At 57.3% G+C, this 13094-nt stretch overlaps 3 protein-coding genes across 3 annotated transcripts; 1 reads left to right on the top strand and 2 right to left on the bottom strand.

Moving 5' to 3' along the window:
• Positions 1-1346: 1346 nt before the first annotated feature.
• Positions 1347-3282, top strand: LOC134151602 (bone morphogenetic protein 2-like). The gene is made up of 5 exons (XM_062596281.1): positions 1347-1608; positions 1707-1843; positions 1961-2083; positions 2321-2519; positions 2875-3282. Exons 1-5 carry the CDS (start codon positions 1347-1349, stop codon positions 3279-3281), a joined length of 1128 nt encoding a protein of 375 aa, XP_062452265.1. The 3' UTR covers position 3282.
• A 2022-nt stretch (positions 3283-5304) lies between these two features.
• On the bottom strand, positions 5305-9227 carry LOC134151657 (potassium voltage-gated channel subfamily V member 2-like). The gene is made up of 2 exons (XM_062596403.1): positions 7977-9227; positions 5305-5577 (listed from the first exon to the last, which is right to left on the bottom strand). The coding sequence occupies exons 1-2, from the start codon at positions 9225-9227 to the stop codon at positions 5305-5307; spliced, it is 1524 nt and encodes a 507-aa protein (XP_062452387.1).
• A 2438-nt stretch (positions 9228-11665) lies between these two features.
• Positions 11666-13072, bottom strand: NDUFA7 (NADH:ubiquinone oxidoreductase subunit A7). Its single transcript, XM_062596249.1, has 4 exons — positions 12963-13072; positions 12830-12879; positions 12258-12407; positions 11666-11931 (listed from the first exon to the last, which is right to left on the bottom strand). Exons 1-4 carry the CDS (start codon positions 13011-13013, stop codon positions 11835-11837), a joined length of 348 nt encoding a protein of 115 aa, XP_062452233.1. The 5' UTR covers positions 13014-13072; the 3' UTR covers positions 11666-11834.
• Between the last annotated feature and the right edge of the window lie 22 nt (positions 13073-13094).

Genomic DNA, 13094 nt, shown 5'->3' with positions numbered 1-13094 from the left:
AGGGCTGCTCCCGCAAGCTGCTCCCGCTTACAAACCCGGACCCGGGGAGGAAAGGAGGAAAGGGGGAGCGTGCGCTCCGGGAGAAGGCAGGGGACCGGGTTGTGAGCGGAGGTGGCGATGGATGTGGCCCCTCTGCAGTGCGTCTGAGCCCGAGTCGACCAGCGTTATCCTGCGGGATGCACAGCTCTGCCCGGCAAACAGGGATGCGCCCGGGGAAGAGGAAGGAAAGGAGCTGAAGGATTTGAATAGTTTCCTCTTTCGATTAACACGAGCCTGTGCCACATGCCTGCAATTGCCTCTCTGTGTATTCTGGATAATTAACAGCCCTTTCACCCTCCAAACATCACGTTAGAATAAATTATAGATGCCAAGTGGCCAAGCAGCCTGCAGCTTTTCTCCTAATCGCATTAGCCCTGCAGCAGCGGGGTCCAGACCTGCCCGGCCGGGCAGCGCAGCTCCGCTTCCGCCCGCTCTGGGCCCGGAGTGGAGCTGGGCAAGTGGCCAAACCGGGGCTGCAGCTGGGGACGGCGCCTGCTCCACTCCCTGTTTCCTTCCCAAGCTGTTAGGGAGAGCCAGGATCCGAGGGCCCTGTTCACTGAGATTTATTTATTATTTATTTACAGGGCAATCATAAGGTCCAACAGGCTTTTCTAATCCTGCTCCTTTTATCTGCTGTGCTGGCTTTTAACGTGCAGCAGCGATTTTTCCCATTAAGGTGTGGGGCATTAAAACAAATGCCAAATGTGACTTGTCTGTGCGTTATATATCAACACACCTGCCTCTACCAACCCGGCTTCTGTCCGGGTCAGAAATATTAGCACAGAATTGGCTTTTATCTCGTCATCCTGAGTTCGTAGGGTTCTCGTAGTATTTCTTTAATATCAGTCATTCAAAAGCATCAGCAAATGCCCTTTAATCTCTAGGAAGCCCAGTGGTTTGGTTTTCTTTCTTTTTTTAAAAAAAGGCAAGACACCCACGTGTCCCCAAGCACCCAGCTGTTCCTCGCCGGGAACCATCATTTCCATAATTTCCGTCATTAAAAACCAGTTAGTCTCCTAGGGAGAGCAAACACAGCGCAGCCTGGGACCCGGGTGGGCATCCTGCCTCCGAGACCCGGCGTGTGCCCCCGCCAGCCCGGCGCGGCCGGGAGCCTTCCTCCTTGTGTACTGGGGCTGATCGGCGAGGGGAGCCCAGCTTCGCACCTTGTTAGCGGGGCAATCAGCTCTCTTCACCTCCCTGATGGCTCATGTGCATATTTGACTCCAATCCATCTTTGGGGCCGAGTTATAAACGTGGCGCCCGGAGGGAGCCGGCGTGAGTCGAGCCGGCGCTGGGAAGGCAGAGCCATGCTGGCGAGCGTCCTGCTCCTGCTAGCCCTGGCGAGGCCGGCGTGCCCGGCGCCGGACGGCGTGGCGAGCCGGCGAGCTGAGGCGCTCAAGAGGCTCCTGGAGGTCTTCGGCATGGAAGACCCGCCGGCGCCCCCGGCGCATTTCAAGCGGCCGCCGCAGTACATGGTGGATCTGTTCAACACCGTAGCCAACGCGGACGGCGTCACCAAGAACCCCGACGTCCTGGAGGGCAACACGGTCCGCAGCTTCTTGGATAAAAGTAAGAGCCGGCGGCGGTCGCTGGGGCGCCCGAGGGGGGCTGCGGGAAGGGGCTGCCGCCCGGCGCGGCCCCGCTTGCTAACCCGTCCTCCTCCTCAGTCCACAGCGACAAGATGCATTTCCTCTTCGTCCTGTCCAGCGTCGCCAAGAACGAGAAGATCCTGACAGCGGAGCTGCACCTCTTCCGCCTCTGGCCGAGGGCCACCGACGGGCCCAAGAGGCAGCACTTCTGCCAGGTGCGGAGGGGGCCGGGGGGCCGGGCCGAGCCCGGGGCCGCCGTCGCTCGGCCGCGCGGGCCGGTTCCCCTCGCGCTCTGCGAAATTCCCGCGAAGCACCTTGGCCTCCTCCCTTAGGTGAGCATCTACCAGGTGCTGGACAGGAGCAGAGCGGACTCTCCCAAAGGGAGGAAGCTGCTGGCGGCCAGGCTCATCTCGCTGCAGGGCTCGGGCTGGGAGGTCTTTGCCATCACGCAAGCGGTGAGTGTTTTTACCCCAGTTTGGGGAGTATGGGGCGGGGGTGGGGGGGTGGGGTGGGAACCCGCTCGTGGCCCCATCGCGGCCAACGCGGTGCAGCCTGGAAGCAGCACCGGCCCCGTCGCTGCAGGGCCCCACTCCTGCAGCCGGCCGGGGACGCCCGTCACCCGCCGCGGCGACGCGCCCGACGGTGCCCTTGTTTCCACCACCGTGACCCAGGTTTTGTCCCCCCCCCTCCAGGTTCGCGACTGGACAGAAGACGAAAGCAGCAACTTGGGTTTGATGGTGGCGGTCCACAGCCTGGGCGGGGGCCCGCTGGACCCCCCCGGCGTGCACTTCGCCTCCAGCCGGGACCACCACGAGAGCAAGAAGCCCATGCTGGTCCTGTTCACGGACGACGGGCGCCGCGGAGCGTCGCTGCCCGCCGCCGGCTTCGCAGGTGACCCCGCCGCGGCTGCCGCAGTCCCCGCTCGTGGGGCACCTTGCTCCGCACCCCTGCTGCGCCGGTGCTTTGCGTTATCACGGGGGTTGCGTGGTGCAGTTAGTCAAACTCGTTGGGTTTGGGGGGGTCTCCTGAGCAGCGGGAGCAGGGAATTCGGGAAAGGTGTAGCTGGCCCTCCGGAAAATCCCAGGCTGCTTCCGCAGCCAGCGGGCGCGATCTCTCCAGCCGGCTTCGCCCCGTCGTGAGCGCGGGCTCGCCGGCGGAGAGCCGGGCGTTCGCGCGCACCAGCTCAGCTCCACTCCGGTGCGATCTCCTGCAACCCCTAACGGCATCGCGTCCTCGCTTCTGGCAGATTCCCAGCCTCAGGCTCCCGTTCTCCCTGCGAAGATGACGGTGCCAAAACTGAACGGGCCGCGGAGCACTCGCTCGCTGGACCGGCTCCAGCCCTGCCAGAGGCATCCCCTGTCCGTGGACTTTGAGGAAATCGGCTGGTCCGGGTGGATCATCTCGCCGCGGGGGTACAATGCCTACCACTGCAAAGGCGCCTGCACCTTCCCGCTGGGCGAGAACATGCGGCCCACCAACCACGCCACCGTGCAGTCCATCATCAACGCGCTCAAGCTGAGCGAGGGCGTGAGCAGCCCCTGCTGCGTGCCCGACAAGCTCTACTCCATCAACCTCCTCTACTTCGACGACGACGAGAACGTGGTCCTCAAGCAGTACGACGACATGGTGGCCGGGAGCTGCGGCTGCCACTGACGTGGGGCGGGAGGGGGGCGGCGAGGGATTTGGGGAGGGGGCACGAGAAGGCGCCGCCGTCGGCACGTCGGAGCCCGGCCCCGCTGCCCGCGTCCCTCCGAGAGCCCCGGGGAGGCCGCGCGGCGGCTTCGTCCCCAGCGGCGCCCGCGGAGGCTCGGGGCTGAGCCCCGGTTCGGGCGACCCCGCCGAGCGCGGGGGATCGGGGAGCCCCGGCGAGGGGCCGGGTGGCTCCGTCTCCGGGTGCCCCGCGCAGGGCGGGCGGGTTCCCTCGGCCGCGCGAAGGCTTCCTGCAGGCTGTACTATATGTATATAGCGAGAGCACTAATATATGCCAGAAACCGCCCGTACGGCGTCCTGTAAATGTCTGCACGTTGCTGCGTTTTTGTGACTTGTCAAATGGATTCAGGGGATTAAACCCGCAGTTCTCAGGGCGGGGGGGGGGGGGGTCTTTTGCAACCACTGCCCGACGGGGCGACTGGGTGGCTCTGGGGGAGGCTGCCCGGAGCGGAGGGTCCTTGCAAAAGAGAAAAGAGGAGGGGGGGGGGATGGAGCTGATCTGCACCAGGAGGGTGGTGGTCATTGCTGGGGAGGCGATGGGGCGGGGGGGGGACACAGGAGCCGGTGTCAACCAGGCAGTCCCTGCCGCCGGCTCAGCCACTCCAGGCCTCTTTCGCAGAGTCTCAAAGCAGCAGCCGCAGGCTGGCGCCGGTGCCCCCCGGCTCTCACCTCCCCGTTCAGCTTGCAGGCGGGGGGAAACCGCCCCCCCCAGCCCAGTAGGCAACGGCTTCCTTGCCCGCCGCCCACCCCAAAGCGGCGCCCGCGGCCCAGCCCCACAGCCTGCCCTGAGCAGCGCACCGGGAACGTGCTCCCCGGCCCCAAGCTTTGTACGCCGGGGTGCAGCGGGAAGGACGGACATGCGACCGCAATCTTTCGTCCTCCGTGCACAGCTCAGCCTGAAGAGGTGGTCGCACAGCTGCATCCCTCTGCCAGCGCGTGGAGGACACGTGACCGAGGCGAGCTGCAGGACGCCTGGGCCCTGAGGTCGTGGCTTTCGGCAGAGTGGCTGCTGCAGCAGCTCCAGGCAGCTCTGCAGTAAGGCAGGTTTGGTCTCCTGACCCTGTCAAGCTCTGTGACCCTACCACAGCCAGGCAGCAGCTCCACGGGAAGGTTTGGAGCCTTCCTCCTTCGTCTTCCCATGAAGTTGATCACATCCCTGTTCTGCACCCAGAGCTGAGCCCTTACAGGGGATCAGAGCTCCCCCTTGGTAGGACACCTGGTGACACTGAAGGAAATCCCGGGTTCAACAGAGGGGAGCATGTTCCAGCCAGAAGCCACCCCAGCCCCATGGACAACATGGCCAGGCTCTTCCCAGACTGCTGAGCACCACCATGGGTCTTCACCCAGGTCTCCATGCTGGGCTCAGTCTAGGCTGAACTGTCTGCTTGGCTAGTAAACGACCCCTGATCACCGGCTGCTGGGCTGGAGTAGGGAGAGCCCTTGTGTGTCCCACTCGACACAGGAGCAGAGTAGAACCTGGGCAGGTATCACACTGGGCTTTATCTCATCACGTGTGTAGACTTCTACCACCCTCCTCGTGGTGAAAATCTAGCCTGAGGCATCGCACTTGCTCTTGTCCTGTGTCCTCGGGGTGCCCCATTCCCCAGCTGACCACGATGGACAGACATGCTGCCACGTCTGTACCGTACTCCCTATAGCTGCTCCTTTATTCATTGCTCTCCAGGACAGCGGCATCCAGCACGCAGTACTGAGGAAGGTCACAGCCCAAGGACAGTCACAGCCGTGCTTCATCCCTCCAAAGAGCCTGAGCTCTGGTACCTCTGCACCGGTCTGCCCCAAGGATGCTGCCATGACTTCCTGCTCACTGTCAGTCCCCATGTCATGAAGCCTTCCTAGGGGACAGGACCTAGGAGAGCAGCTGCAGTGAGGGATGGTCAGGACAGAGGGCAGGAGATATCACGGTGGGAGACAAGCTGGGGTGGAAGGGTTGTCTGGGGGTGGAGGGTCAGTGATGGCAATGTGGGTTGGCCCCACAGCACTCCGACAGCTTCCGCAGGGCTCGCTCCTTGAAGCGGATCCGCCTGGAGAGCTTGAGCGAGAGGCTGGTCTCGTTCTCGTGGGCCTTCAGCTTGGCATAGTAATCGGAGAACTTGTTGTAGAGGATGGAGATGGGCATTCCGTTCAGGATGATGCCGAAGGAGATGCAGCCAAATGCCACAATCCTGCCCAGCACTGTGTCAGGCACGGTGTCACCATAGCCCACAGTGGAGAGGCTGACCTGGGACAGGAAAAGATAAAACGCTACGTGTTCAAGCCCAGCAGACCTCTCCTGGCTGCTCCCCCCCCTCCCCAAGGCGGAGTAGCCCTCTTACCCCCATCCAACAGCCTGACTGACGCTGGGATCCACCTCGCTCTTCCTGCGCACAGAAGCTGGTGTCCCCCAGGCACTGCTCTGCACCCGCGGCTGCAACCAGCTCGGCTGTCCCCACTCCAGCGGCTGCACGGCCTTCGCTCACCGTCACGCCCCAACCGCGCACCAGCTCCGTCGCTGGCTGAAACCCCGTCACTGCAACGCCAGCCTGCGCTCTCCCTGGCTCTGCACCGCCTGCCCCTTCCCGGCCACGGCGGGACCCTCTCTCCGTGCCTGGAGATGCTTCGGCCCAGGCTGCTGAAGGCGTGGTGGGGTGGAGCCGGAGCGTGCGGTCACCACCGGCCCTCCTCGATCCCTCCCTCGACCAGCCCTGGCCTCACGTTCCTGCTGCCACACAGACCCCCCCTGAGCCTGGGGGAGTCACAGACCTTCCCCAGACCCAGGAGGGTCACCCATATCCTCACAGCATGCAGGTCCTATGTGTCCCTCTCCCTGACAGCCAGGACCTGCTCCGTCCTCCCCTTGCCCCAAGGCCTGCTTCACAGGCTCCTTTTCCTGAGAAAACACAGCTCCAAACCCTCTGGAGCTGCCTCTGTGCAGCTCATAGCAGCTGGAGTGGAGGCAGGAAACCAGGAAAAGGATTTAAGTCAAAGCTCTCTAGAAAAGGGCTTATAGCTCCACCAAAGCGCTGATCCCTGCTCCTGCTGCCAGTGCGGGATGTAGGTGCTGGGTACGAGCAAAGGGAACAGGCTTGAAACCTCGACAGCTCCTCAGCTGCAGGCTAGGGCAGAGAAACAGTCCTGAGTTTCTGCAGGCTTGTGCGAGGCTTGAAAACAGGCCTTTCGCTTCTGCTCTGGGACAAATGCAGCCCTGGTCCAGCCAGACGGGAGCCGTGCAGCGGCGGGGCCAGGAGTGCGCGGTCCTGCGTGATGCATGGGACGCTCCAGCTGGGCTAAGAGCAGCGTATGCAGAACCGCTCCGGGAAACCTGCCCCTCCGTTGATGCCGTTTGCTAGAGGGCGGCTTAGAGCCCCGGGGGCTGCACCCTGCAAGACAGCAAACCTGGGGAAGGGAGCAGGTCAGGCGCCCGGCAGCAGAGCCAGCCGGAGGCAAGCTTCCTGTTTGCGTGCGTGGCTTCAAAAGCATCTAGGCACCATCGAGCCAAACTTCCTCCAGCAACTGAACTGCCTGTCGGTGCTTCCTGCCCCACACGGAGTGCGGGCTTGGCGCTTCCTGTCCATAGCCTCCTGATCCCACAGGAATGGAGCTTCCCAGACCCTCCCTTCAAGGGAAATGGAGGAACCGCCTGGGAACACACGCCAGAGAACAGCATTTGGATGAGAGGGGAGCAAGCCGATGGGCCGTGGTGGGAGCCAAGACAAAACAGTTTGGCTCTAGCACGGAGATATGCTGATGGAGGATGGGATCAGGCACTCAGGGGTTCTTGTTCCTCGTCATTTAAACACCGGGATCAGCTGATTTTGCTAAGGGACACTTCCTTCCTCAGGGAGGAACTAATGAGAGGCAGGCAGCCTGCAGTAGTGGAGGGAGATTATAATATCAGAAGTGACTGGTGGGATCATTTTGTCTGCAAATCAAAAACCCCTTGTAACCCAAGTGCTTTAGCTATCTGTCAGCTCAGAGTTAATCCCAGGTTTACTATAGCGCTTGGCTCAGCAGAGCTGCTGGCTCCTGGCGACACGAGCAGGCAGCGAACAAGAGCCATCCCGGGGCTCCGGCAACTCAAAGGCTCCCGTCCCGGACTGCAGTGTGCTCTGATCTACGTTCCTTTTCCGGGCCTAGGCTGCAGCAAGGTGTCACCACATTTCCATGGTTCCCATCCCTGCGTAGTCCCGGGTTCCTCTCCTCAGCCCCATGAGCGCTGACCCCTGCGCCTCTCCTCGTGTCTCATGAGCCCAGCCAGGCTGCTTCTCCCTGGACAAACCTCAGGCCAGTCTGAGCATCCATCCCATGGGATCTGAACCATGCCATGGCCACCTACGTACTTGGGTCCCAGCTGCCATGACAAACAAGCTCCCACCGAGTCTTGCCCCCTCGGCACAAGGCCAGGCCTGGAGGCTCCCAGGCCACTTCTGACTCAACATCTTGCCCCCATGCCTGGTTTTGAGCATCTGAGCTTAGTCCCAATCTCTGATTTCCTCCCTCGAAGCATGCAGGGCTCTGGGCTTCTCACTGAACCTGAGCCAGCAGGAAAACTGAACCCATTTCTGCCTCCTGACCAGCAACTCATGGTGAAGCCCTCAGCACTGAGGCAGCCCCTGCCCGTGGAGCCACACCGCACCTTACCGCTGCCCACCACCATGCATAGGGGATGCTGGTGAAGTTGGTGCCGGGGACATCGTGTTCCACAGAGTGCATAAGAGCAGAGAAGGTGAAGACTCCCATGGCGATGAAGAGGAGGAGGCAGCAAACCTGCTGGTAACACTGGCGCATGGTGAAGCCAAAGGCCCGGAGGCCAGTGGAGTGGCGTGCCAGTTTGAGGATGCGGAAGATCCTCATGAGCTTGATGAGCTTGAGGACTTTTCCCAGCTTGCTCATGTTCTCCATCTTGTGCAGTTCCTCATGGTAAAGTGTGTCCGCTTCATCCAGATTTTCAAAGAGAATCTGAATATAGAAAGGCAGGATGGCCACTAGGTCTACAGCATTAAATGCTGCCCTCAAAAACTTCTGGAAGCTAGAGGAGGATATAAGCCTCATGAGATACTCCGAAGTGAAGAAAATGGCACAGATCATCTCCAGCTGCTCCATCCACTTCTTCCCGGTCTTGTGCTTCATCTCCTCCACTGTGCTCAAAGTCATGCCCACAATGGAGATGAGCACAAAGAAGCTTGACATGACAGCAATGATCTTGGCTGGGACAGAAGAGTATGGGTTCTCAATGAGGTTCCAGATCATCTTCCGAAACTTCCCTAAGCATTTGCCTTCAAAGTGCTCTGCTGAGTCCAGGGGCTCCAGTTCTGCCTCCAGCTCCTTCTGTATTTTCAGGTTCTCAATGAGTTCATCTTGCTTTTCCTCAAACAAGATCCGGCAGCAGCGCTGGGAGTATTTCAGATGGATTCCCCAGTACTCAATTTCCTCCACAAAGTGACTGGGGCACATCTCATCCATTATCCACAGGACACCGCTGCGGTAGAAGTGGAAGACGTAGTGGAAAATTGAAGGATCTCTGTCAAAGAAGTACTCATTCCTCTGCACTGAGTAGTCATCGCAGAGCTGCAGCTTCTTCATAGGGTCTGTGTAAATGGCTAGCTTCCCAATCCTGGTGATGGGATACCGGGCAGCTACCTTGTAAGCTATCTGGAATGATTTGCCTCCCACATTAATGTTGAGGAAGTATTTGTTCCTCAGGAAGGGAATTCTGCTTTTCTCTTGATTTCTGTCTGTCATGTCCTGCAGGGAGCTCCATTGCTTTATCAGGCTGTCCTGTGCAAATGGGATGTAGACTTCTTCTTCCTCTGGTGTCCGGTAGCAGCCCCGGTGATTCCCAATCTTCAGATTGGCAGAGAGGCTTGCACGCCTCTTCCCCAGCTGCCTCATTGTGCCTGACCCTTCAAAGCAGGGATTCCTCTTACAGGTTGCAGGACAGTAACTTCACAGGAACATTCCCACCAGCCATGTATGGACTAGGGCAAGTGCTTTCAGCTCACAGGAGCAGTGGACAGTTACTGCCCAAGGGGCACTGCCTGTGTCACAGAGCCACGTGGCACCTGCCAGGTTCCCAAAGCCAATTGCTTATCAGATTGAGGTTTGCACTGTAGGAGTTGGAAGCAGCTAAGAGTCCGCTCCTTAAGACAGTAATGAGCTTGAAGCACTAATCCTTTATATAAGGGACTATTTCCAGCTCTGTACTTCTCTTTTTCTTCATTCCGTTCTTATTAGCTGTTTGCATTTGTCACATACTACCCCGAGCAGGGCATCTACCATAGCAAGCTGAAGAGACAGCATCAACTTGCCTACATTCAACCTTTGAGGGCTTCTTTTGCAAAGGACATAAAGGTGCAGACACACAGGACTTGCACCAGCTTTACCTCCACAACCCCCCCCCCCAAAAAAAAGATGCTGCTTTTGGCATCATTCATTAAGTACAAGTGTCGATGCAGCTGCTGTCGCTCCATACAGCTGTCATAGCCCAGAAAAGGGAAACGGTTATTAGCTCCCAGCTCATATCTTGAAACCCCAAGGTAGAGATTTACAGGGCTAGATATGAAGGCACCATCTCACCATTCCAACCAGTGCCTGACTGGGATCTACAGTGGGGTTCTCCTGCACTGCAGCAGTACAACATCTGCTCATCGTCACACTCTCCTTCAGCCCCGTTACTCCTATAGCGCAGAAGCTGAACATGGAATGAGACAGTAGAAAGCAAGTATGCAACAGAAGTTGCCCTGATCTATAGGAACTGAAAAGGGAGAAATAAGCCTTTGGCTTTTAAAGCAGAAGGGGAGTCTAATTTAACAGAAACGGGCCCATTTTTGATGTCTTACCATAGAACAGTCCATGTGAACATGTAAAACATTTATTACTGTGAAATGACTTAACGTAGAGAGACAGAGCACAAAATTGTCACCAGACTGAAAAGCAGCTCTGCCCCCACTGTAACTGAAGTCTCTGAGCCTGAGGATTTGGGACAACAAAAATGCTTCTGGCAGGACCACGTAGGCTGGACAGAGGAAGAGAAGTTACTGTCACGAACATGCCTGCAAGTTTTGGCACATGACCTTGGCCCCATAAAGATAAGTTTTGCTTTGAAGACGAAGCATTCAGCTCAGGGATCAGTAAGCAGTTCACGTGTGACTTTGCAATGAGAAGAGGCTGCTGCTCCTGAATCCACGCCCCAGCCTTGCTCCTCTTGCAGAGAGGAAGGGGCTCGACACAGGGTAACAGAATAGTTAAGTCCCAGGCTCAAGACAGCTCAAGCTAAGAGGATGATCTGGGACAGGCTCGTGACAGCTGACCTCTGCCACAGAGCCCTGACAGCACAACACATGTACTGCACTGTGCTACAGCACTTCTGACAGCCCTAGTTTTGCCCCATCCAGCTGGGATTTCTGGAAGAGCCTTTCTGCTCTGCTGGGCACCCCACTCCTTCCACTTACTCTAATGAAGGAGTGGTGGATGCAAGGTAAAGCTCACAGGGCTAAGTTCCTCATCTTGTTCTAGATTACGCTTTTCAGCTTGTCATCTGCTCTACAGTAGCACCCCTGCTGCTAGTGCTGATTATATTTCTCTTACCTCTACCCTGCTCCCCTTATTTCACATTTTTTCCTGTTTTGGCTGATGTGTGCTGAAATCACTTCAGTCCCAAGTGTGCATGGCAGCATCTGCTTTCCTCATCTGCCCACCCTAGTCCACCTTCCACAGGAACCCTCTTTCTCAGGATGTGACAGTCCAGAGCAGATGCAGCGTTTGGGCTGCTGAGCACGGAATCAAACGAATCACAAACTCAGGAACAACAAAAATCCAGAAGTCACTACTATTTAATGTTCTTTATTCTCCTTTGTCATTCACCTACTGTGGTTTCCACATGTCCCTATGAAAGTAGAAGCAGGGCTGGATGTACCCTTTCAAATAACTTCTTAGTACTAGAAGTACAAGCACCAGAACAGCCCAGAGCTCCATACCTCTTAAAGAAATTGCTCTCATAAGTGTGCAGCTGCACACTTACTACCTAAGAGCAGAAAACTCCTGTTCTAAGGCTAATGACCAGCATTTGCCCTGCAAGCTGGCTTTTCACCTGTAAGGCACTGAGTTCAGCAGCCAAAGCAGTATCTTTTCATCTTAAGTGATATTTCAAACAGATTTAGGGGTCTTGCCTTAGATCAGTTATCATCACACACAATTAATTTGCAAATCATCTGAGCCAAAGCTCAAAACTGTATGCTATGTTGCTATTCCCTCAAGAAAACAAAGTTTATGCCAAAGGTAATATTAAAAATAATCTGTGTAATTCAAACAGAACAGACAAAACAAAGGCATCAGAGCTTCAATTTTATTTATTAGTCACGCACCAGCAAAGCTAGTATAAATTCAATACAGACAGTATCGTAGTTGCTAAATCCAGTGTGGGCTTCCAAATTACAGTGCTGCTTCTTAACGAACTACAACCTGTACATCCAGCAACTCCAGCCTCATTGTCTTTATTTCTCACAGATAAGGCTGGTCTTTTGAAAGCTCCCACTTCTTAAGCGCTGGCCCTGGTGTCACAGGTTTTTTCTCAGCTGTTATCACTGCAGACCCTGAACTGTGATAGAGGAAGGAAAAAAGCAGTGACTAGGTTTTAATCACACCTTATAAAGAACACTCAAATTTAATTAGGAGTACAGGTTTTATTACTGCTAGAGAGTTTAGGCAACTCAACTTCCAACCAACTTGTTTACTTAGTCAAGAAGAGATACAGAAATAAAATACAAGTTCAGTGTTCTTCTATGAATCTGCTAGATACAATGTTATTTATTGGAAGAGTTCTGTAGTTTTAGGGATGATCCAGGCACATCAAACTAGGCTCAACTTTGCTTAGCTTGCAGAGTTACAGCTGTAAAACAGCAGGACAGACTAGGTCTGACCTACCTGTCAGCTTGAGCCCCTGCAGCAAGGGTTTTCTGTGCTGATGCGACAACAATCGGTGGGAAAGCCTCTCTGCGTCCATCACGGGTGCAATAATAGTTATCTGCAAACTTGTGGCTGGGACCCACTGGGAGCCGAGGTGGCGGCTGGGTTCTAGACAGTAAGTGTTTCAAGACCTTCAGCACGCGAGTTATCATAAATAGATCTCCGTGTTAACGTGAAATCAGAACGCAAGCGCTGCGCGCTGGCCAGCCTACAGCTGAACCAGGTTTTATGGCAGTAAAATAAGCTTGATACAAATACAATCATGTTAAAAATGCAGAGCGGGGAAGTTGCAGCCCCCTCGCCCACGCCTCCGCGGTAACCGACCCCCCAAGGGACAACCTCCTCCTCTTTCGGGAGGCGGGAAACAAGAATCCCGGCCGACGAGGGAGCCGCGGGGCCAGAAAACGCCAGTCGTCCCGCCCCCAGGTCGAGGAAACAGCGAACAGGGCCGAGGTTGGGCCAGCGGCTCTAGGACGGGCCCAGGCAGCGGCAGCATCGCGGTGGGGGGGGAGGGCGCCGCCGCCTCTTACCTCTTGGAGATCTCGGTGTAGCGCAGCGCCAGCTTGGCCTGGAGGTCCCGCTGCAAGACAAGGCGAGAGCGGCTCAGGGCGGGGGGCGCAGCGCGGCGCTCCCGCAGCGCGGCGGGGCCGCGGCCGCCCTTACCCCCGCCGCGAAGTTGCGGAGCCGCTGGATGATCCGAGTAGCCGTCGCCATCTTGGCCGCGCTGAAGGGCAGCGCGGGGGGTGCCGGGAGGGCGGGCGCGCGCGGGGGGTGCCGGGAGGGCGGGCGCGCGCG

This window comes from Rhea pennata, chromosome 27, assembly GCF_028389875.1.
Source record: "Rhea pennata isolate bPtePen1 chromosome 27, bPtePen1.pri, whole genome shotgun sequence".
Classification (NCBI taxonomy): Eukaryota; Metazoa; Chordata; class Aves; order Rheiformes; family Rheidae; genus Rhea; species Rhea pennata.
Note: the sequence above shows the minus strand (reverse complement) of the source record. Positions and strands in the feature narration are given on the sequence as shown.

Coding starts and splice junctions, on each gene's coding strand:
- LOC134151602 (XM_062596281.1), top strand. CDS start 1,347: ATGCTGGCGAGCGTCCTGCTCCTGCTAGCCCTGGCGAGGCCGGCGTGC. Junction 1,609..1,706: donor CCGCAGCTTCTTGGATAAAA/GTAAGAGCCGGC, acceptor CCTCCTCCTCAG/TCCACAGCGACAAGATGCAT. Junction 1,844..1,960: donor AGAGGCAGCACTTCTGCCAG/GTGCGGAGGGGG, acceptor CTCCTCCCTTAG/GTGAGCATCTACCAGGTGCT.
- LOC134151657 (XM_062596403.1), bottom strand. CDS start 9,227: ATGAGGCAGCTGGGGAAGAGGCGTGCAAGCCTCTCTGCCAATCTGAAG. Junction 5,578..7,976: donor ATGCATGGTGGTGGGCAGCG/GTAAGGTGCGGT, acceptor TTCCTGTCCCAG/GTCAGCCTCTCCACTGTGGG.
- NDUFA7 (XM_062596249.1), bottom strand. CDS start 13,013: ATGGCGACGGCTACTCGGATCATCCAGCGGCTCCGCAACTTCGCGGCG. Junction 12,880..12,962: donor TCCGCAACTTCGCGGCGGGG/GTAAGGGCGGCC, acceptor CTTGTCTTGCAG/CGGGACCTCCAGGCCAAGCT. Junction 11,932..12,257: donor GCAGGGGCTCAAGCTGACAG/GTAGGTCAGACC, acceptor CCTCTATCACAG/TTCAGGGTCTGCAGTGATAA.